This window comes from Solenopsis invicta, chromosome 8, assembly GCF_016802725.1.
Source record: "Solenopsis invicta isolate M01_SB chromosome 8, UNIL_Sinv_3.0, whole genome shotgun sequence".
NCBI lineage: Eukaryota > Metazoa > Arthropoda > Insecta > Hymenoptera > Formicidae > Solenopsis > Solenopsis invicta.
In genome coordinates, this window is record NC_052671.1 from 24,947,242 (window position 1) to 24,969,488 (window position 22,247).

At 33.4% G+C, this 22,247-nt stretch overlaps 2 protein-coding genes and 1 long non-coding RNA gene across 5 annotated transcripts in view; 1 reads left to right on the plus strand and 2 right to left on the minus strand.

Annotated features, from left to right (window-relative positions):
* Positions 1-6,955, plus strand: part of LOC105202557 (fatty acid synthase) — a 35,970-nt gene extending 29,015 nt beyond the window's left edge. Inside the window, exons 6-8 of one of the 2 annotated variants that reach the window (XM_039452619.1) lie at positions 772-929; positions 3,275-3,592; positions 5,709-6,955. In XM_039452619.1, the coding sequence (XP_039308553.1) occupies positions 772-929; positions 3,275-3,592; positions 5,709-6,329 (1,097 nt within the window). In that variant the 3' untranslated portion in view covers positions 6,330-6,955. Of the gene's footprint in view, positions 1-771; positions 930-3,274; positions 3,593-4,717; positions 4,820-5,708 lie in introns of those variants that run through there. The other variant, XM_039452620.1, reaches the window with a different exon arrangement.
* LOC113005330 lies at positions 1,053-4,718 on the minus strand. Of its 2 annotated transcripts, none has more exons than XR_005575369.1 (3): positions 4,076-4,718; positions 3,841-3,995; positions 1,053-3,086 (listed from the first exon to the last, which is right to left on the minus strand). It is a non-coding gene; the product is annotated as an uncharacterized LOC113005330 (long non-coding RNA). The 2 variants fall into 2 exon arrangements; XR_005575368.1 differs by having other exon boundaries at positions 1,053-3,394.
* A 10,395-nt stretch (positions 6,956-17,350) lies between the features above and the next one.
* On the minus strand, positions 17,351-19,996 carry LOC120358524 (SCAN domain-containing protein 3-like). The gene has a single exon (XM_039453005.1). It carries the CDS (start codon positions 19,397-19,399, stop codon positions 17,633-17,635), a length of 1,767 nt encoding a protein of 588 aa, XP_039308939.1. The 5' UTR covers positions 19,400-19,996; the 3' UTR covers positions 17,351-17,632.
* Between the last annotated feature and the right edge of the window lie 2,251 nt (positions 19,997-22,247).

Sequence of the window (22,247 nt, forward strand, 5' to 3'; positions counted from 1 at the left end):
TTGGCCGAAAAGTCCCCATGATTTTCTACGCTTGAAGTTATTGTAATAAACCCATTTTTTGTTCCCAGTCACAATGCGATGCAGAAATCTTTTTCGTGCAGAAGTCTTTCACGTAGCTGTTCACAAGCAAACAAACGCCGTTCAACGTCTCTCGGCTTCAAGTCGTACGGCACTCAATTTCCTTGTTTTTGAATCATTCCCATGGCTTTCAGGCGTTTTGAAATGATTCGTTGAGTCACTCTCAATGATCCTGTCAATTTTTCTTGTGTTTGACACATGAAGTAATTGAGTCATGAAGTAATACCTCCAATTCTGCATCTTTGAGAACCTTCTCTCTTCTATCGCCATGCCGATCCTCGATGTCAAAATCACCGTTCTTGAAGCGTTGAAACCACTCACAACACGTTCTTTCACTAATAGCGATATCGCCGTAAGTATTTGAAAACATCAGCCGCAGATTTTTTTATATTGAAGCAGTAAATTAAAACCTCCCGTAAATAACGAGAATTTGGCTCGTAAACTGACATTTTCATTCGAGAATAACTTTACGATGCGGACATAAATTGCCTAATGTTTCGATGGGGTTATGTTAACAAATGCCCAAGCTTATTGTATGACGTCTACATCTGTTTATTTCCACCACCACGTATATACCGCTAAAGTCATCTATTGAAAAACGGCGGAAACAAAGTTGTACACCTAATATGTATATTGCTCGCATATGCGTAGTATTAGTACACAATATAAAAAAAAATTACTATATTTTAATAGGTGGAGCTCTAATGAAATTTTCAACGTTTGCTGAGGCAATTAACAAATGTAATACTGTTTTGAAACCTTATGGTATATACCTCACAGATATCTTGATAAATGAAAATAATATTTCCAAAAATATCGTGAATTTAATCTTAGGCCTTGTTGGACTACAGGTAAGGAAAACTTTGGATTTTTGTAAATGTATTCTGTTTTTGACGGACGTGTCGGCGAGTCCGCTTACAATTCCGCGTTTTTGTTTTGTGTGCGTGTGTCCATCCGTCCGATGATTACCCAAGCAGAACAGGGAGTCATTATGATGTCAAAGTGACTGTACAATGGTCATTAAATTTACTTTTCCATCGATCTCGATTTACTTTGATGTCATTTTGACATTATTGGGACTCATTGTTCTGCTTGGGTAAGGGAATGGACTGACTCAATTACAAACATTTCTTCTTAAAGCAATTTTGTTAAATTGGCTTTACTGAATTAAAAATTCTTTACTTAAAGCACACATATTAATTTTGGATGAGAAGGTCAATAGCATGTCAATAACAAAAAATTTAAAAGTTACTTTAATAATTATTTATATGCACTCATCTACACTGTAGAGCTGTCCAGTCACGACAGTGTCAGGTTAATCTGACAGTTCTATAGGTTTCCTGGGCAAGATGAAACATTACCACTTTTCGGACAACGTGATAGAGTAACACTAAATTATCGAGTCTTAAATCAAAAGCTTAGAAAAAAAGATATGTAATTATGATAAAATTATGTGCGTAAGTATACGCGAAATATAAGTGCAGAATGGTAAACAGAACGCTTGTATCTATACTCGGTTCACTGTAAGATTGTACCCAAATGTATACGGACAGAATAGTGAAGAAAGCGTAGCGTGTTCACAATAATACTGTGTACTTAAATACTTGTATATGGCCCGCACTTATTGTTAAAGAATCGAACAGGTGAAATAATCTCTACATTTCAATGTTATTAAGTCACAATTGTAATATATTTAAATTACACAACTATTTACAAAATAGTTAAATCCATAATATAAACATACGAGTGTCATTTTTAAAGTAAGAACCGATTGTGTATCGCGTCCGCGGCGGATGTTACGTGACGTCCGTTTAAGGTTAGCCACTCTTGATCAGTCCCTCACTATGCCTCTATTAAGTTTCACATCTCTGCCGGTGTTGGTTATACTACTTGGTTTTCGCCATGTCAGTCAGTAATTCCGCTGATTTTGAAGTGCGCTCTGTTATTCATTGGGAATTATTGGACATCCACCGTATAGCCCTGATTTAGCACCATCGGACTTTCATCTTTTTTCAAAACTTAAAGAATTTTTTGATGGAAAGCAATTGGAAAATGACCGATTAAAAAAAATTATTACTAACTGGTTTAGTAATAATTTCTGTCAGGCGGCAGAGTTCTTTGACGAGGGGATTCAAAAGCTGGTGCCACGACTTAATAAATGTTTAAATATTAATGGCGACTATGTTGAAAAGTGAAAAAATGTTCATATTTTAATTTGTGATATAATTTACGTTCATAATTAAAGTTTTCGTTACTACATTACGAAACGGTTCTTACTTTAAAAATGACTCTCGTATTTTTATTGAAGATTGTTTTTATAATTGAGTATTACAATAATAATGATACACAAAGCAATAGTATAAAAAATAAAATTTTATGAATAAATAATTAAAGATTAAAAAAGAAGCATAAGAAACTTTATTACAAGTTAAATAATATAAAATAACAAAATAAATCTTATTTTCGTAACACTATTACAAGAGTTTTTATGGATTAATAACAGAAAAATTAAAAGTTATTATAAAATAAAAAAAACGTTTTAATCTGTCATGTTATAGTATTTGTTGAAAATAAAGTAAACACAAACAAGAAACGTCGAGACATTTAATGTCCTTTTGCAATTCAATTTATTAAATATGTAGCATTTCAGAATATTAATTTTAAATATTACTTCTGATTTTTAATTAATAATTAGAAATTAATATGTCAAGTCGATGCTCTTATGTTAGTCTATAAAGAAGCAAGTATGCGAACTTGAACGGGAAGTGTTCTTCTGTGGGGAAATATGCGCATAACGCGGACGAATTTTTGTCCGCGCTGAGTATAATCTTGCAATGAATCGAGTATATAAAAATAGAAAATTAGTTTCTGGGTGCCGTGGTAGATGGCGTTAAAATCAAAAAGTAAGGACAGATGATATATTCACATTCATGCGTATGCTGAATAGTATTATTCTACTCATCTGGCCTTAGGGTTATTTCTTGTCCCCGCGTGCCGCTTGATTCTCGCTTGAAAAAAGAATTTTGCAATATAGACGTCGAGGAAGCTCGGCCTTAGGTCCAATATTCCCTTAAGTTTTTATTAATATATTGCGTCATATACATAAAATAAACCAACAGTTTTTTTATAATATTAATTTTTGTTAAAAATAAAGATGATTTAAAATAAAAAAACATTTTCTTCACATGTCTTACAGATTGGAATAGTTGATCTTTTAACATCTATTGGTATTGTTCCCGACCTTATAATTGGTCATTCTATTGGTGAATTAATCTGTGGATACGCCGATGGATGTTTGACAGCTGAAGAAACGATTCTGTTGGCATATTTTATCGGTTTAGCGCTTTATGAATCAAAAATAATCAACGGTTCCATGGCAGAAATTAATCTCGATTATGAAACTATAAAGAATATGTGTTCTTTGGATATTGATGTAGCTTGTTACAATAGTTCATCTAATTTTATCGTGAGCGGGCCAACAAAATCTATGAGAACGTTTCTTGCTGATCTACGGGTACATTATTATTTAAACAACAATACAGTACTTGGAATTAGTTGCACATTTCAGATCGATTTCTAAGATTAATGCCTTTTTTCCCTCAACATTATCGTTCACGATTTGATAATCGAGCCGCCGATTGTGCGTGTGACCTGTACCACAAGAGTGTCCCGATGTGAAAAGTATACCAGAATTATACCTTTCGTGTGAAATGTGCAATTATTTCCGAGCACTAACATAATTAAGAAGTTGAATGAACTTACCAAGTGAAGTTCGACTATAATTGTGCTGTCTTGTCCGGATGGATATAGTGTAGTGTGCTTCTTAGCGCATCAACAGGAGATTTTAAAGCTCGTAAAGCGCGCGTATGTCGCGCTACTGCCGTGCGCGGGGCCCCCGCCGCGTGCGCGCTTCATGTCTTTATGACATTCCGATTAATGAGAAAAGATTGTGTTGATTCCTCTGTCCGGTATACGGAACTGGGATGTTCATACACACCTGAGACCTGAGTATGGATCTCATGGCCTTTCTTGATCCATCGAAATGGCTTTCGCTCGATGGATTGTCGCCCTTATTTCTAGCGTTGACCCTTAAACTTTTTTTGTTACCTATGTCTTGCACCTCCTGGGACATTTGCCCTACCTGCACAGATAAAAAAAAATGGAAGGAGCATAGGATCATAACGTTACTTTTGAGAAATACCTCGATAAGCTGTGATAACTTGTCTTCCAGATCCGCGAGATAATCCCTGGACTCAGATCTTTTTCTCTTTTTTGATTTTTGATTAGATTTACTCATCTGGTTACTATAATTTACTACGAGAAAAGACCAAAAATTAACGCACTGTCGATGCTACGCACAACAGGAAAACATTGAAACGTGCGCGCGGCGGAAGTCCCGCGCACGGCAGTAGCGCGGCACATGCGCGCTTTTAGAACTTTAAAATCGCCTGTTGATGCTTGCGCTAAGGAGCACACTGCACTGCATGTATCTCTACAAGACGTTGCATAATTAGTGCTCTGCAATTACGTATACAAGCGACATTGTGTAACACAGTGTACAACTCAGTAGTTTCCAACTATAACACAAGTCGACAAGATTGCATGTTTGTCAAATGTAACTCTGGTTTTCATTATTCAGGCCTTGTCCAGTAATTGCACAATTAATACTTGTGGAGCCAGTACACACATACAAGGACACATCGCGTAATAAAAGACTCGATAATATCAACGTTGTACGATGTTTCGTTATACGATGTTTGCGAATAAAATTCAAGGTTCGCTCACCTCGTACTTTCCTTAAGAAATTTAAAGAAGTCCTCGCATTATTTCAAAGAGTATAAAAGACCGCTTATAGGAGAAAGTCGCGTTACAACATCCGCATGCGTGGTTGTGCTCCGATCTGGCCCCAACCATTATGAATTCAATTATGCTCTTTCATTTCTTGCCTACTTTAGCGCCAGCGGTAAACACCATTTCTTAACAAAATTTGCCTGTTTCTACGATCAATCGATAATAAGATCCAGTAGAATCTTACAAAATCATATATAATTAAAACGCTATGTAGTTGTTTTATGTCACTTCGTGGAAACCAACATTTTTATATTTAATATCACTAAACGGATATTACATTTAATATTACTGGAATGAATAGTCGTTTTTCCTAGTAAATATTCTTAACCTTCAGTTTCTGTGTAATTTTGAAAACTACGTCGAATGTTTAATATTTATCAACGGACTGTTCGCGCCAACAGTGCGATCTAAGTAAAGCCCAAACGGGCCCGTAAAAAGACCAGCGAGATGGCGCGACACGTCAGCGGAGAATGAACTAGGAGAAGTACGAGAGTATGTTTAAGTTCGTCAATGTATAACTATACAAGATTACAATAAAATATCAGAGTGAAATCGATCAACGAGAGTTTTCAATATCACGTTGAAACAGGACGGTTGAACACTAACTTCGACAGAAACAGTGTTTCAACAATAAGTCGCCACTGTGTAACACTGTCACATAACTGTGTTACGTTACTGGAAAGCACTCAATGTTTTCAACTTAGTTTCTCTAAATCTGTTAAATTAAATAATTAATAATATTTCCGTGAATAATAATATATTTTTGTATATTCTTTCAGACTAACAATATTTCTGTTAAAGAGATTTTTTGTGGTTATATACCTTTTCACAGTCGTTATATTAAACCTGCAATAATCAAGTGTGAAGAGTATTTGAAAGGAATGATACCACAAAGAATATTTCCTAGCTCAAAATGGCTAACTACATCCGCTTACAAATATTTAAATAAATCCTTTTTTTGTTCAGAATACTATATAAATAATTTATCATCTTTGGCACTATTTGCAGAAACGTTAAGTTTAATTCCAAAAAACACGGTGACGATTGAAATATCGCCTGAGAATATTCTTCAATGTATTTTAAACGATCCTTTATATTCTACAGTAACAAATGTAGTGTTATTTGAACGTTCAGAGAATCACAGTGACAAAAAATTTTTAGAAACAATTGGAAAACTCTATAATACAGGATTGCAACCACAGATTGCAAATCTGTATCCGACAGTAGAATTTCCTGTAAGTCGTGGCACACCAATGATTTCTTCTCTTATAAGGTATAGTATGTATCTAGAGACGCGGTCGCATCTCGCGCCAAGTCCACGCTTTAACGAGACCGACCCTCTTTTACGCGAGTCAGCGAGTTCAAGCATAACGAGATTATCAGATCTCAGTAACAGCTGAACCGATCAAGTTCTGATTAGTCTCAATCGATAGCTTGGGGACGAATTGTATAAGAAAAGTGTTTTTGTTTTTTCTCTCCATGCTCTACGTGCGGAGGTATCGCGACGCAAAGTCCAAATCTTGGCATTTTTTTTTACGATACGTCATCATCGCCAAGCGAATTTTGTCCAGTACATCTTTTCGACACGAGTAACGAGTGGCGCTCGCTACTACACTATCAGCCCGCATGCGATCATGTGATACATCACGTGGCCGCGACCATGATTGCTGTGATATTCGATGGGTTTTCTAACCCGTAAACTCAATCGTCAATAATATTTTGGTTCGCGGGGCAGACGACACATTTTTTCTGCCAAATTTGTTCGTGTGGTGTAAAAACACGTTGAATGGGCCTATAATAAATACGTGCAGAAAAAAATATACATTTTGCATTAACTAGAGTCAATATTATACTCTTACGAGTGCTGTGCATTAAATTTTCTAAGTGTTATACGCATGATTAACAAGTGCATATAAATGAAGATAACAAAACAAAGCTAATTAGACCGAATGCTCATTATTAAATCTGGTTTTGTCTTGCTACCTTCCTCCAATGCGTATCTCATTTCCCAGATCTGTCTCTAAGTCATAATTTTTTAACTCTAGCGTTAATATAAATGTATATTTTGAATGAATTGACGTTTGAAACAAGTGTCAAATGATTGAATAAAGATATGAAAATAATTCTAATGCCTATTGTACATGTAATTTTACAAGTTGAGTTTTAGAAGTCTTAACGCTGTGTGTTCTCTCTGGTTTCAGAAATTTGTGACTGTATTAATTAATAAGTATGGTAAGTACATTTTGAATACTGTTTATTAAAGTTAACAAAATAAGTGTAACTTTTACAATGTATATAGAGTTCACTAAACTAGTTAAAATAATATATGATATTAAATATGATCACTCGTGTTACAAAATGAACTATCTCTTATAAGAGAGAATACCTTTTATAAGACGCTTAGTAACATTATTAAATATCAGATAACACAGCGAGATTAACAAACATATGATCATATTAATTTACAATTAACATTCACTTTGTAACAGCAAGCATATTTAATATCATGTATTATTTTAATTAGTTCAATGAACTCTATATACATTGTAAAAGCTACATTTAATTTTTTTATTAATTTTAATAAACAGGATTTAAAATGTACTTGCCATACTTATTAATTAATCCAGTCACAAATTTCTGAAACCAGCGTGAACATGCTGCGTTAAAACCTCCAAAACTCAACTTGTAAAATTACACGTACAACAAGCAATAAAATTATTTTTATATTTTCATTCAATCAGTTGATACTTGTTACAAACGTCAATTCATTCAAAATATACATGTACATTAATGTTAGAGCCAAAAAATTATGACTTAGAGGCAGATCTGAGAAAGCAAAGCACATTTTCCTTGAGAAAAGTAAGAAGATACCCAAAAAAAGTAGGAAGACAAAAACAGATTAAATAATGCACATTTGGTTTAATTAGTTTTGTTTACCATATTCATATGCACTTTGTCAATCATATATTATAACACTTGGAAAATTTGATGCACAGCACTCATAAGAGCATAATACTTTGTCTAGACAAGAAACATATTATTTACTATGGATGGAGCAGAGGATTTGATAATAAAGACTTTCATTCTTTTTATTTTACACTGGTGAGGAATTGATTTTTGAAAATTTAATTATATTCAAGTAGGCAGTTTTTTAACTTTTATGTTCACGTAAACAGTTTTTGAAATTTTGAACTTCTTGCTTCTGTGATATGTATATATAAAAAATATATGTATATATATATATATTAGGGTAATCCAAAAAAACAGACTATTTTTTTTCTTTATGGCATTTACCGGAAATTGAAAGTATATGTTGCAAAAGTAATTTTGCTTTTTTTTTCAGATTTATCAAAAATGTTTTAGAGATCGCTGAAGTCGTTTAAACACGAAAATTGACGTAATATGCTATTTTAATTTTTTTAAATCATATAGAGGCATATCCTGTTGAGTTGATCATTGAGATATTGTTGCTAGGAATCAAATATATAAGCTTGAATTTTTGTAGCTAAAAATACTGACAGTAAGTCATTTATTTAATCCTTCAAAACTCGAATTTTTACAAAAATGGACATTTAAAGGCTTAAAAAGCCTATTTTGACAAGTCGCAGTCGAAAATTATTTGTGGTATCAGTTTCCTTGTTCAATGGAGATTATATTATGATATACAGAAACTTCAATATTTATTGATAGACAGTGCTGCAGTCATAAAATGCTTAAAAAGATGCGAATTTTCTTAAGCTTGGCCTTCATACCAACACCAGATTTAATTTTTGTGACAATTTTTCGTTAAAGAAAAATATTTTTATATAAAATATATATTTTTTTAATATATTTTATAAAAGATTTTATAAAAAAATATGTTTATAAAAATTTTTATAGAAATATTTATGAACATAATAAAACATGTAACTTTTTCGTTGTAAGAACAATGAAAGAAAAGTAACAAAACATCGCAATGATAAAAACAAAACACTGAGGTAATTCGCGCTAAGTAATAACCTTTCCGCGAATAGGCGCTTGGACGTTTGTTTACTTGGATCGTTAGATTCGTCAGTAACAGTTACGCTGTCGAAGTGTGTTGTACTTTCTTACAGTGTAACACTATGTTCTGAATTACTGATTAGTCTATAATATATATTTTCTATTTGGATAAAAATAATTGTGCAAAAATGGTTCTTGTCGATTTATGGCTACTTGGAACACCACTTGAAAGTTATACGGGCTTAACAGAATTGCCTACAAATAGTCATGTGCTAAGACATTTTTTGTTTTTCCATATGTGTAAAAAGAAGAATATAACGGAAAGTGCAAAAAGAATTGTAAAGGCAACATCAAATACATATATGGTATAAGCTTGGAATACCCACAGTTGAGCATCATAACATTGTAACTAAATTAAAAAAATTACATTTACTCTGGATTAATTTGAAGAAAAATAAAAATTTTAATTTGTCAAAGAAGGAAAATTTTATTCAAAATATGAATAAGATATTTGATAAAGCACATGTCAAGATTAGTAATAAACTGAAGCACTCAGAACAGCTATTGTGTTATTACATGTGCGTGAAAGAAGGAAAATGGTGTAAATTTGCAAATAGTTTTACATCCTTGTTTCGTAATGAATGTGTTATTGAAAAAATAGAGACAATTAAAGACAATCCTTATACCGAACATAGTGATCAGAAATTAATTCATCACTCGAAATTATCTGATTCTTCTGAATCAGCGGATGATTGTTATGAACCGCCGAATCCTAAAAAAAGACGTTTTTTCAAGAAATATTATTGGTAACAAAAAACTGTGTTGCGCTCTAGATCGAGTTAACTTAATAGATAGAAATGCAACATATATTTTGGCATCAGTATGTTCTGCATTTGATACAAGTATAAATAAACTTCCATGTTCAAGAAGTTCGATTAATGCCAATTTCTATCAATATAGATTAACTTTGATCTCAGTTTAAATTACTCCTTATCTTTTTCCAATTCTTAGAACTGAAAAAAGATAAAGTGTAAGTTAAACTAAGATCAAAGTTAATCTCTGTTGGTGGAAATAGGCATAAGCGTGCCCGAGAAAGAGCTAGGGAAGATTTATTATTATCGGTAAAAAATCCATGTAAATTCAGTGGACATTTAACAATTCATTGAGATGGGAAAATCCTAAAAGATATTTTAAGTAATAAAACTGAACGCTTAGCAGTGATTGTTACGGGTAATGATACCGAGCAACTGTTAGGAATTCCACAGTTATCGTCAGGCACAGGACAGGCAGTTGCAGAAGCCATATATAATTTAATTACCGAGTGGAATTTATCGAATTACATAAATAGCATGTATTTTGACACTACGTCTAGTAACACAGGAATTCATTAAGGAGCTTGCGTTCATTTAGAGAAAAAAATGAAAAGGGAACTTTATTATTTCGCTTGTCGACATCACATTCACGAATTGCTCGTTTCAGCGGCTTTTAATACGTTATTTGAAGTTTCCTCTGGGTCCAACATCAAAATATTCCAGCGTTTACAAAATTCTTGGAATTCAATTGATCAAGAACGATACGAATCAGCTATTGTTGATAAAAAAATTTGCAACATAATTCCTATAAAAGTAAGCACCAAAAAATTTATCAAAGAGCAATTGCAAAAAAATCATGCGAGAGAAAATTATAGAGAGTTATTGCAATTGTCACTGCTGTTTTTAGGAGAAAATCTTGAAAAAAAAATAAAGATTTATCCTTCAGGTGCTGTTCATAGAGCTCGTTGGTTGGCGAAATTAATTTATTGTTTGAAAATGTATTTGTTCAGAGGACAGTTAAAGCTTACTCAGACAGAATTATCATCCCTGCAGCAATTCAACACTTTTGTAGTCAAAGTTTATTTGAAATATTGGTATCAATGCGAATACGCTAATTTATGTCCACTCAATGATCTTCAGTTATTAAAAGAACTTTGTGAATTCGATCAAATTAACGCTTCTATTTCTGCTGCAACTTTTAAGACTTTCTCGAGACACCTTTGGTATTTACACGAGAGCTTAGTTGGTTTAGCTTTTTTTGATGATAGAATTGCTATTGAGGAGAAAAAATTAATGGTTAACGCTTTGAAAATTGAGTGCAGTCCAAATAAAAATAAGAAAATATTTATACTTAAAAAGAATGTACAAATTTATAAATTATCCGACTTTATAAATGTAAATACAAGGAAATTTTTTTTTTGGTATGACATATCTCTCAATTTTTTAAACGCTGAACCTTCAAGTTAGGAAAACGATAATGACTACAAGCAAGCATTTCAAATTGTGAAGACATTAAAAGTGGTTAATGATGTTGCTTAGCGAGGTATAGCGCTTGCTGAAAAATACAATGGTACATTGACATTTAATGAAACTCAGCAACAGTACCTATACCAAAGTGTTAAGCAACACATTAAAAACTTTCCAAATTGTTCTAAAAACGTATTAATTAATGAACTGTAATTAATGTTATAATAAAATTAATTAAAAGTTTAAAAAATTTAAGTTGCTTTTTATTATTATGATGTTTTGTTACTTTTTTTCATTGGACTTACAACGAAGAAGTTACATTTTATTATGTTCATTCGAGCGATGAGAAATTGAATAAAGTGCAAAAGATTTTTTTTATTTATCACAATTTTGAATTGAATAAATCATACATTCAAACGTTTATCTTTTATTTTTTATATTTTTTTCAGACAAATTTTATTTATAAAATTATTTTTATAAAAATTAAAAAAAAATATTTTTTATGAAAACTTTTATAAAATATATTTTTTATAAAAATATTTTTCTTTAATGAAAAATTGTCACGAAAATTAAATCTGGTGTTGGTATGAGGGCCAAGTTTAAGAAAATTCGCTTTTAAGCATTTTATGACTGCAGCGCTGTCTATCAATAAATGTTGAAGTTTCTGTATATCATAATATATTCTCCATTGAACAAGGAAACCGATACCATAAACAATTTTCGACTGCAACTTGTCAAAATAGGCTTTTTAAGCTTTTAAATGTCCATTTTTGTGAAAATTCGGGGTTTAAAGGATTAAATAAATGACTTACTCTCAGTATTTTTAGCTACAAATATTCGAGCTTATATATTTGATTCCTAGCAACAATATCTCAATGAACAACTCAACAGGGTATGCCTCTATATGATTTAAAAAAATTAAAATAGCATATTACATCGATTTTCGTGTTTAAACGGCTTCAACGACCTCTAAAACATTTTTGATAAATCTCAAAGAAAAGCAAAATTACTTTTGCAACATATACTTTCAATTTCCGGTGAATGTCATGAAGAAAAAAAATAGTCGGTTTTTTTGGACCACCCTAATATATATATATATATATATATATAAGTTACTGTAACTATTATATTTTACAACATTGTATTTAGATTATATTTAGATATCTAGCAGCGCCAAGTTTTTGTAGTTTAAAAATTTTTTATTTCAATAAAATTTTATATTTCTTTTTCCTCTTTAATTCTTAGCCATCACCACTTGGGTTTAGATATTATCACTTGAATTTTATTTGTTAAAAGTAGTACAGCAGTTATTTTAAACAGTACATCAATATATTCTCTTTATAATTGGCGCAATTTTAAGATTTTATACATTTTTTGGGGAAAAATACATTTAGGTTGGATTAAATTTAAGATATTTATTTTGAAGTAAATACGACTTGGGTTGAAATAGAAAGATTTTTTAATGATAATACAGATAGTACTTAGGTTTTGCATTGAAATTAAAGATAGTACTACATAGGTTACAATAGGTATATTATATCCGGATATAAATGGGCAAATTACATGTTGGAATTATTTAGAATTTGAACTTGCGCGTGCTTTAATGACCTGCGGATGCCATCTCTATGCTATTGTGCTTAACCCTTTTTTATATGTGTCTCTCTGTTCATTTTCATTAGTTGAACATTGATCCGTGTAAGTAACGTCTGGGTATAAGCAACGGACGTGTTACACGTTTATGTTTAAACACAATTGTTGAATAAATATTTTGATAATCTTAGCAGGTTATGGACCTAGGGTGAGTGCGTAATATTGTATATTGTGAACAATTGGCGTTTTTCGTTGTATTTCGGATGAAACTAATTATTTTTCCTGTGTACACGTCGTGTGAAACACGTGGTCAAGCTCAAGATAGCTAGTGAAGAGGTTTTGCTATGTAACATTGTAAAGTTCAAAGGTACTAATTTCCAACCGTGGAAATTCCAAATGAAAACATTATTCTATTACAGTGATTTATCGGCTATCGTCGAGGAAAGTGAGATGCTTCCTGAAGAAGCTTCGGGCGTGAATGCGGCGACGAGAAATGCCGAGCGCATGGCCTGGAAGAAGAGGTACGCGAAGGCGCGCTTTCTCATAATTACGGCGTGTGATGAGATATAAATGGAATATCTTACGGTGTGATACTGCCTATGGTATGTGGAAAAAATTATCGATGATCTACGAACAGCGATCATCAACGAATTAGGTGTCGTTACTAAAGGATTTCCATGGGTACGCGATGGAGTCGGGCTGCACTATGGCGCAGCACGTGGCGCATGTGCAAAATCGTGCCTTCCGGCTATGTGATATTAGAAAGAACATCGATGACGACACAATCATGGCCAAAATTACATCAACGCTGCCGTCAAAATATCGTGTTTTTAAAATCACATCGGCCAATGTTCCGGAGAGTGCATAGACTATCTCAAATTTGTTTCATAAATTATTGCAAGAAGAAAAAAATATACTCAAGGAGGAACAAATCAGTAGAGGGCTCGCGACTATGGTAGTTAATTCAGAAAAGGCACGAAGAGCAACGCGGAAAATAGAGACGGAAATAAGGGTAAGCAATTCAAGAAACCCGAGAAGAAAGAAAATACTGGATGTTTTCAATGCTCTGAAAAGAGACATTTTGTATGGGAATATCCGACGAAACCGAAACAGAAGCCTGCTGAAAATAGCGGTGTTTTAGGTAGTGCTACGCTCTGGTGCAGCGTGCGCGTTTGCGTTCCCAGCCATGATTAATCATGAAAATGTGGCATCGGTAGACACGTGGTTTTTGGACATTTGTGCATCACTACATTCGACATTTCGTCGAAAGTGGAATAGAGACTATAAAGATAGAACACTTGAGAACATAAAAGTGGGTAACTACGGAATTTGTCTTGCGAAGGAATATGAATACATCAAAATAATGAAATACGTCGATGGAAAATACGAAAAGGCTTGCATCGATAATGTGTTTTTTGTGCCAACTTTAGGAACGTACCTTTTGTCTGTAAGACGCTTAACGGACAAAAACATACGCATGACTCTCATGGAGAAGAAAGCAGAACTAATGCTTAATTGTCAAAGTAGTTGAGGATGTGAAAGCGTCGAATAATGTGTATCGTTTAACATTTAAAACTATACCTTGCAGCAAGGCGAATGCTGCGGAGTGTGACTCAGATTTAAAGACATTACATGAGAGACTTGAGCGTGTGAATATTGGGACTATTGAAAGGATGGTCACACATAAATTATTGCCGTCGGTCAATCTCAAGGAGGTAAAGTCATTCTTTTATGAACCATGTTAAATAGGAAAGATGCATCAAAAATTGTACAAATCGACCAAGGATGGACGTGATACTAAGCCAGGTGAGATCACACACAATGATGTGGTGGGACCAATGGAAGTTGAGTCAATCAGTCGATCGCGTTGGTATATAAATTTTAAAGACTATACTACTGATTTTCGCGATACGTTCAACGTGTCGCGCATTGTTAGATTTGCAAGCAAATTTTATCTCAAGAATAATATTAGCTAAACTCAATCAGAGGCCAAAATTTCGAAATATATTTATTTTAAGTGTAAATGGTTTGACTACTACAGCTATTCCGATTGCTTGTTTGAAACTGCAGTCTCGTCTAAATTCATATTCGACATCGAATGCATCGTTACTGACCAAGTAACAGACAAGTTTTCTGCATTCACACTTAACCAAAGCTCTTTCGATATGCCCCGTAATCTAGAATTAGCCGATCTTCCCTCCCACGAGTCTTCGGAAGTCGACCTGTTAATCGGCGTTAAAGTGTTTTGAGATTTGTTATGCGTGGGTGCAATCTTTGCCAAGGCACCCGACGTTACAGAAGACTCTCTTAGGGTGGATTGTGACTAGAATTGGTAGCGACTCAAACGCCCCGCGAAGGGTACGATTGTTCCACGTTGCTATAACTAATTTGCAATTGCACAATCAATTAGCACAGTTCTGGCAACAGGAAGGCAACAACAGTAATTCCACTCATACTTTTGTATAAGCCCAATGCGAACAGCATTTCATACATAATGTGACGCGGGAACAGGGCGGTAGATTCGTGGTAAAGCTTCCGGTTAAAGAGCAAGTGATTAGCAAAATCGGAAATTTTAGAGAAGTCGCGTTAAAGCGCCTACTAAACCTCGAAAAATGATTCAAGCGCGACACTAATTTTAAAGATCAATATGTGGAGTTTATGAACTAATATTGGTCGTTAGGTCATATGAAAGTAGCAAACACGCAGCCTAATGATAATTTAATATTGTACTACCTACCGCATCACTGCGTCTTCAAAATGTCCAATCAATCTCTGAAGATCCGCGTAGTTTTCGATCCATCGTGCAAAGCAGCATGGGCATATCGCTCAACGCTCTCATGACAGGGCCGGTCGTTCAGTAGGCGTGCGCGCCACTTACTGTCGCCTACAATCGGGCCGCAGTGGGCGGCTCAGACGAGCGACCGCTTGTCTCTCCGCTATTATTCGCCTGACCTTAATATTTTATTACTCCAAAATTATTGCAAATATCGCAAAATAGTATTAAACTTTTTCATTTATCTCGATCCCTTCTACCTCATCGTGATAATCTTTATATATTGGTCTGGGACACCCTGTAAATAATTTTAATTTTTCAGTGTTTTGGCGAGTCTTAGGAAACATCATTATATGGTTTAGTAACGAATCTTTGCACTGGAATTAATTTACTAAAATCACTGGAATCATCATTGCGTGTAATTAAACAAATACGTCAACATGTCAGATAAGTAGCTAATATTTACATAAAATAACAGATAAAGTATTTATGTTCCATTTGTAATTGTAGACGTTGTTGAACCGATTCTTTTCTTTGATTTATTTTTTTCAGCTTTCCAGTTTTTCACATAACGTGCTCAGCAGAATGTTAATGTCTGGGAGAATATTTCTCTGCGAAGAAAGGTTATCAAATTCTGAGACTACTATGTCCTGGAGTATGCCCTAAGTAAGCGAGAGTTGCAATCACATCCTAATATCAATAACAGAGTAGTTAAATATATCTTATTAGCAGTGTGACAAGAGATTGATAACAGCAGATTCGTAAAAGAGATATTTACCATCATTTTCCTGTGGCAAAAACAATTCTACACAAATTTAAGAAATGACTGATGTTTCTTATCTTTCAGCAAACAGGATTTGTTGCCTATATAGTCGTTTTTATAAACCTTCATTGGAATTTGAGGATATAGAAAGCTGAAATATAGAAAACTTTTCCCAAAAATTGAGGATTGATACTTAAACGAAACAACTGAAACGAGATAAAATATAAAAACCATTTATTGAAAATGAAAGACTATGAGAAATCAAGGAATCGCAAGCTCGGTGGAACAAGAAGAAAAATTAAAAGAAGAATAGCAAAAACATATATCATTTATCAATTTAATTTCCTATTAATTTCGTTAACTTGTATAGAATTGACAGCAAGTCTAATTCACTGCTATTCTCTATTGCTTGCCAAATTTTCTGTATTTTTTCTTCCTTATCTTTTGAAGATCTTCCCGATCTTGACCAGAATTTGGGCTGCTTCAACATGCTATGTATACTTTTTTGATGCTCTGTCAAATTTGCTGTAAATAATATTAAAGTGCAAGAACAATTTAATTGCAAGAATATTTTGAAAATAAATGCAATAGAGCGTTTACCTAAAAATGCGACAATTGTACTATGTTTATTGAGGCTATCTCTAAGCTCTCGGTTGTGTCGTTCTGAGATATTATTTGTTTTGTGTAATTCTCTGTTTACACAGAACGACTCGGGTTTAAAACCATTTATCCACGTTTCTTTGTGATATTTGAAAAATGATTCCAAATATATACAGTCTTTAAAAATGATTTCAGAAATTATTTGAAAGCCTTCTTCTATATATTCTTTGGGCAACAAGGCCAAAGATGTTAATAATTTGGTTGCACCCATGCCTATTTCTTTATTGCCCTTTAGTATTTTATGCTTATCGTACTAATGCTTGTAATAAAAAAGCAATATAAGAAAAACGGTCGTATTTATTATTGTGTGTCTGTGTTATTATCTTTTACTACAGAGGTTCCCAAACTTTTTTTTCTCGTAGACCACTTTCAAAATTTTACTGGTTTCGGTGGATCCCCTGCTGCTATATTTCTACCATATTTTCAAAACTCGTCAAAAAATGTAAAGATTAGGTCTAACGATGGAAATTTGCGTCGCGGCTGAGTTCAAACCCTAAATTCGGAGTGATAAAAATAAAAAGAAAAATATTATATTTTCTTGTGTTCTATTTATTAAAATAATATGATTACAGACTTAATAGAATTAAAATTAAACATTAATAACGTAACGTAACTTCAACAATGCAAATCAACAATTAAAAAAATATAGTCATAATTTTAATGGGAGGGATGTACTTGATGGATTGACAGCAAATTATCAATATTTGGCTTCAGTTTTGTAAGGAATAACCGCAAATCTCCCCGTTCTGTGATGTTCAATCTGCTCCTTTTTTTTGTTAATAGGTTTGTAACGACACTAAAACTTTTTTCGACAAGGTATGACGAGGGAAACGCTATCAAAAGTTTTCTCGCAATTTCCCATAGCCCAGGATATTTTTCGGGTATTTCTGCCTGCAGCCAAAATGTTTGATAGCCTTTTTTAAATTTCACCTTCAGCTCCTCATTGGTGCTAAGCTCGAGTAGCTCCTCTTGTAATACCACATTCGCCACTTCCGTTTCATCAAATGGATTTATGATCCATGGTGGTATTTCCATCGTCAGAATATCTTCAAATCTATTTTTGAAGTCATTATGCAGGGCATTTAAATGTTGAACGTATGTCTGTATATCCTCATCAAGACATTCTGCCTGTGACAAGTTTGGAAACTGGGAGAATTCGCGCCGACTAATATTTTGCTTCATAAATTTCAATTTTCCAAGAAAAGCCGAAATTACACCCTTTCTTTTTATTAAATTTAGGCTGTCCCATTGTAACTGTAAGTTAATGTCATTAAATTTTTTGAACAAATCTGTCAAATACGCGATGTCTGCTTTCAATTTGATCAGGTTTTCTTTTAAATCTGGATCTTTACTTTCCAGAAACTCTAAAACTGATTCAAAAAGTGAGTAAAATCTTGTTAAACATGCACCTTTCGACAACCAGCGTACTTCAGTATGTAAGAGCAATCGTTGGAAGTCTTCATCATTTTCGTCGCACAATTGTGCAAATAAACGAGTATTTAATGCATTGCTTCTTATTTTGTTAACTGCTTTAATCACAAATTGAAGCGATTGGTGCAATCTATCACTCAAATTTTTCGCTACCAGGTGTTGTCGGTGGATGACACAGTGAATTGCAGTTACTCCTGGTATAATTCTTTTAAGATGGCTTATAAACCCACGATATCGCCCGAACATGGCAGGAGCTCCATCTGCTGCCACCGAAATAATGTTTGTAAATGGAATCGACTTTTCCTTAAAAAAATCACTCAGGACATTAAATATTGATTCGCCTTTAGTGTCCGTCTCCAAAGTTTTCGCGAATAGCAGCTCTTCATGGATTTCTTCGTCCATAACAAATCGAACATATGCCAATAATAATGCTTCATTACCAGGTAAAGTTGACTCGTCCAGTTGAATAGAAAAATGAGTTGTTTGCAGATAATTACACAAGAAGCTTTCAATATCAGAGCTCATTTCATCAATACGTCTTTGTACAGTGTTGTTACTCAAAGGAATTCTTTTGAGTACGTCAAATGGAGGTTTGTGCAGAACAGTTTTTAAAACCTCTTCAATAGCGGGTAAAATTAACTGTTCTCCGATGGTGTGCGGTTTTCCAGATTTCGCTATAAGCAATGAGATATTGTAAGATGCCCGCAAGCCATCATCGTTACTTTGAGACGTTGAAGCGAACATACTGTGCACGGTGGGTCTCTTTTCATATTTTTCCTTCAATGTTTGAAAATATTTTAAATCTTTACTTATTTTATCAGGATGACACCTTCTTAGATGATCTTCGAGCTTCGATGGTTTCATAGAATCATTGCTCAAAACTTTGTTGCATAAAAAGCATATGGGCAATCGTTTGTCTGCCTTTGATGGAAGAAAACCAAATTTCAAATAATCAACACTGTACTGTCGACATTTCTTCTTAGATTCAGCCATGTTTTGTATCAGTTACCTACCTGTAAAGAAAAACCTGTTTGTTTTAATAATTATAAGGCGATTTTAACAGGATATGGCTATTTTAACAGATTAGAATAGGATTAATTATTGCAATGAAAAAAACCTAAATGCCGGCGGCAAAACTGATTTTAATTATTAAAAGCAATAAACCGCTAAGACCCATATAGAGGTTTTCACAAAACGGCTGAACCTATTGTAATGTAATATAAAACATTTTTTGATTAATTATAATATAATTATTATATTGTGATACATTTCTGTAAATTGGAAAGAAAATACTTTTAAAAAATATTTCATCAAAACTCCGCAATTTTAATGATTTATTTATTACTTTGATGTACGTTACAAGTGGTACATAAAGACACGTACAATTTATGAAAATATTTTTAGTCATTTAGAATTAGCAACTACGAGGGCACTGAAATATGTACAAACATGCAGGTCAATCATATATCTCTCCTTTAGTGAATCACCACAGTCGGATAAATAAATAATTTTATAATAAAAAGTACTAAAAGTTCAATCTTTCTCGGCTTTCTGTTCTTTTATAGAAGTATCGAATAATGGCCCTGTTCAGTATTTAATTTTTATTACGTACCTACTACGCGCAAATATAACAAATATAATATTATTACAATACAAAATAAAAGTATGTATAACAAATAGGCAGGTACTTACTTTTTCCGGCACTGGCAAACACTAATATCGATTCACTCACACTTTTCTTTTCAAAATTCCAGAAACAAATGAGTAACGTTTGTCCTTGGTATTCGTATTTATATTGGTGAAGAATCAAACAAGTTCATGCAAGATTGCAAACACAGCACAAGTCGTATTTTGTCCCTTTGCACGCCTGAACAAAAGCGTTGCGGACGGGTGGGCGGACGGGTGGGTGGGTAAGCGGGTCGCAGGCGACGCTTTGCAAGTCTCGACACGCGTCGTACTGAATATCGAATATGTTTTTACAAGTAACAGTCGCTGACCTTCTTAAAATACACTACTCAAAAAAATTAAGGGAGGTTTTAAAAAAAGGAAATTAAAGCTAAATAATCAGGCTATCTGATCCATATGCCGGCCTAACTGAAAAAATTTTTTTCAAGCCCGTGGACCAAAAAAAGCAAAAAATTTGCAAAATTATTTTTTCGCGCTATCAGTTAGGATTGCATGAGAACCGTAGCTCCTAAAAATTTTTAGCCAAAAAATCTAAAAATTAGAATTTTAAAGCTTCAAAATGCTTTTTTAAAGTCTCAATACGACCATTTTTCACCGAAATACAGCCTGTCAAAAATCACCGAAAAATTAGGAATTTTTTTTGCTCCCTTTTTTGAGTAGTGTATTATTTGCCTACATTGATAGGTAAAGCTAAGCCAACATTTTTGTTCTTTATTATCGAAACCAGATAAATTTTCGTGGACCTCCACTTACAACTTGTGAACCCCCATTTTTTTTTCACGCCAACGTAGACCCCCGTCGAGTCTCCCGTGGACCCCTGGGGGTCCACCTGGACCACTTTGGGAATCACTGTTTTACTACCTCGCTGTAATGAAAAAAACAGCCAATAATTTTAGCTTCTAGAAACACTGTCTGTAGAGCGTTTTGTTCCGCTCTTTCAAAATCGGCCATTATTGTCTTAGGTGCGATGCGAATTATATCAGTAATTTTTTGTAAAACATTAATATAGTCTACTGTAGTGCGACCTTCCATTATTGCATAAATTGGAAATGTCTGATATTTGAGAAAAATTTTATTTACTCATACATTTACATGTAAAATAACTTTACAATAATATTAACTAATTATTTAATACAGTTCTAAGTTGTTTTACATACTCTGTCATTATGTCTAATAACAATTGTTCATAATTGACAATTATTATTGTTCAATTGGGGTACCGTGGCGATCAATAAATAAAGTAAGATGATCTTTATTTGAAGCTTGTACTATTTCTTTTGTAATTGAGGAGGCGTTGAACGAGACGGTCTAATTTGAAGAAGGAATAAATTCTAACAATCAATTTTCTTTGTAAAAACTAGTATAACATATATTTTAAAACTATCGTACATAATGGAATAATTACTAATATATTGATAAAAAAAGAAAATTTTACATTCGATTTGCCGGACTGATTTATTATCAAAAACGTATTGGTTTAATATTAATTTTCTTCATTGAGTTGTAAAAAGAAAAAAAGGAATAATTTAAGGATGTTACATATTTGATAGTTTATAACCTAAACATAAACTCTAAATAACATTATTCAATTATAATTTATAGATTATTAAACAATTGTTGCAAAGTATATATAAATATATGTATGTGTATGTGTGGGTGATACATAGATGAAATTAGGATTATTTTTCTTCTTGAAAGAAATCCAAGATTTCTGCTATTTCCTCGAGAAGTTCTGATGACAGATTATTAATAAAATTTTCTGCGTCCTTACGAAAAACTGGGGGAAAGAAATGTGTATTTTGTTGAGAGAACTCTAGTGATGAGGAGTGAGTCATATTTTGTTCTCGCGATTGGATTAATGACGCGATGAGTTTCCGGGGGTTCTTGTTCTGACAATTCCGTCGATGCTTAACCGCTACTCGCGATTTCCATTTATGGACTGGTCGCGGGGAATTTGCGTTCACTAAAATGAATATTAGTAAAATGAATCGTTTCTCTTTTTGTTAGGAAAAATTATTTAGATAAAGTAATTCCGGAAAATTAGATAGATTGAGTTTAACCGGAAATAAGTTTAAATTTTTGGAGTGAGAATAGAAGGAAGAATAGATTTCGAATTTCGAAAATCGAGGAGAAGCTCGACTAAATTCTTGGAAAG

What these genes read in the sequence shown, in the direction of transcription:
- LOC120358524 (XM_039453005.1), bottom strand. Translation starts at nt 19,399, where the DNA reads ATGGCTGAATCTAAGAAGAAATGTCGACAGTACAGTGTTGATTATTTG.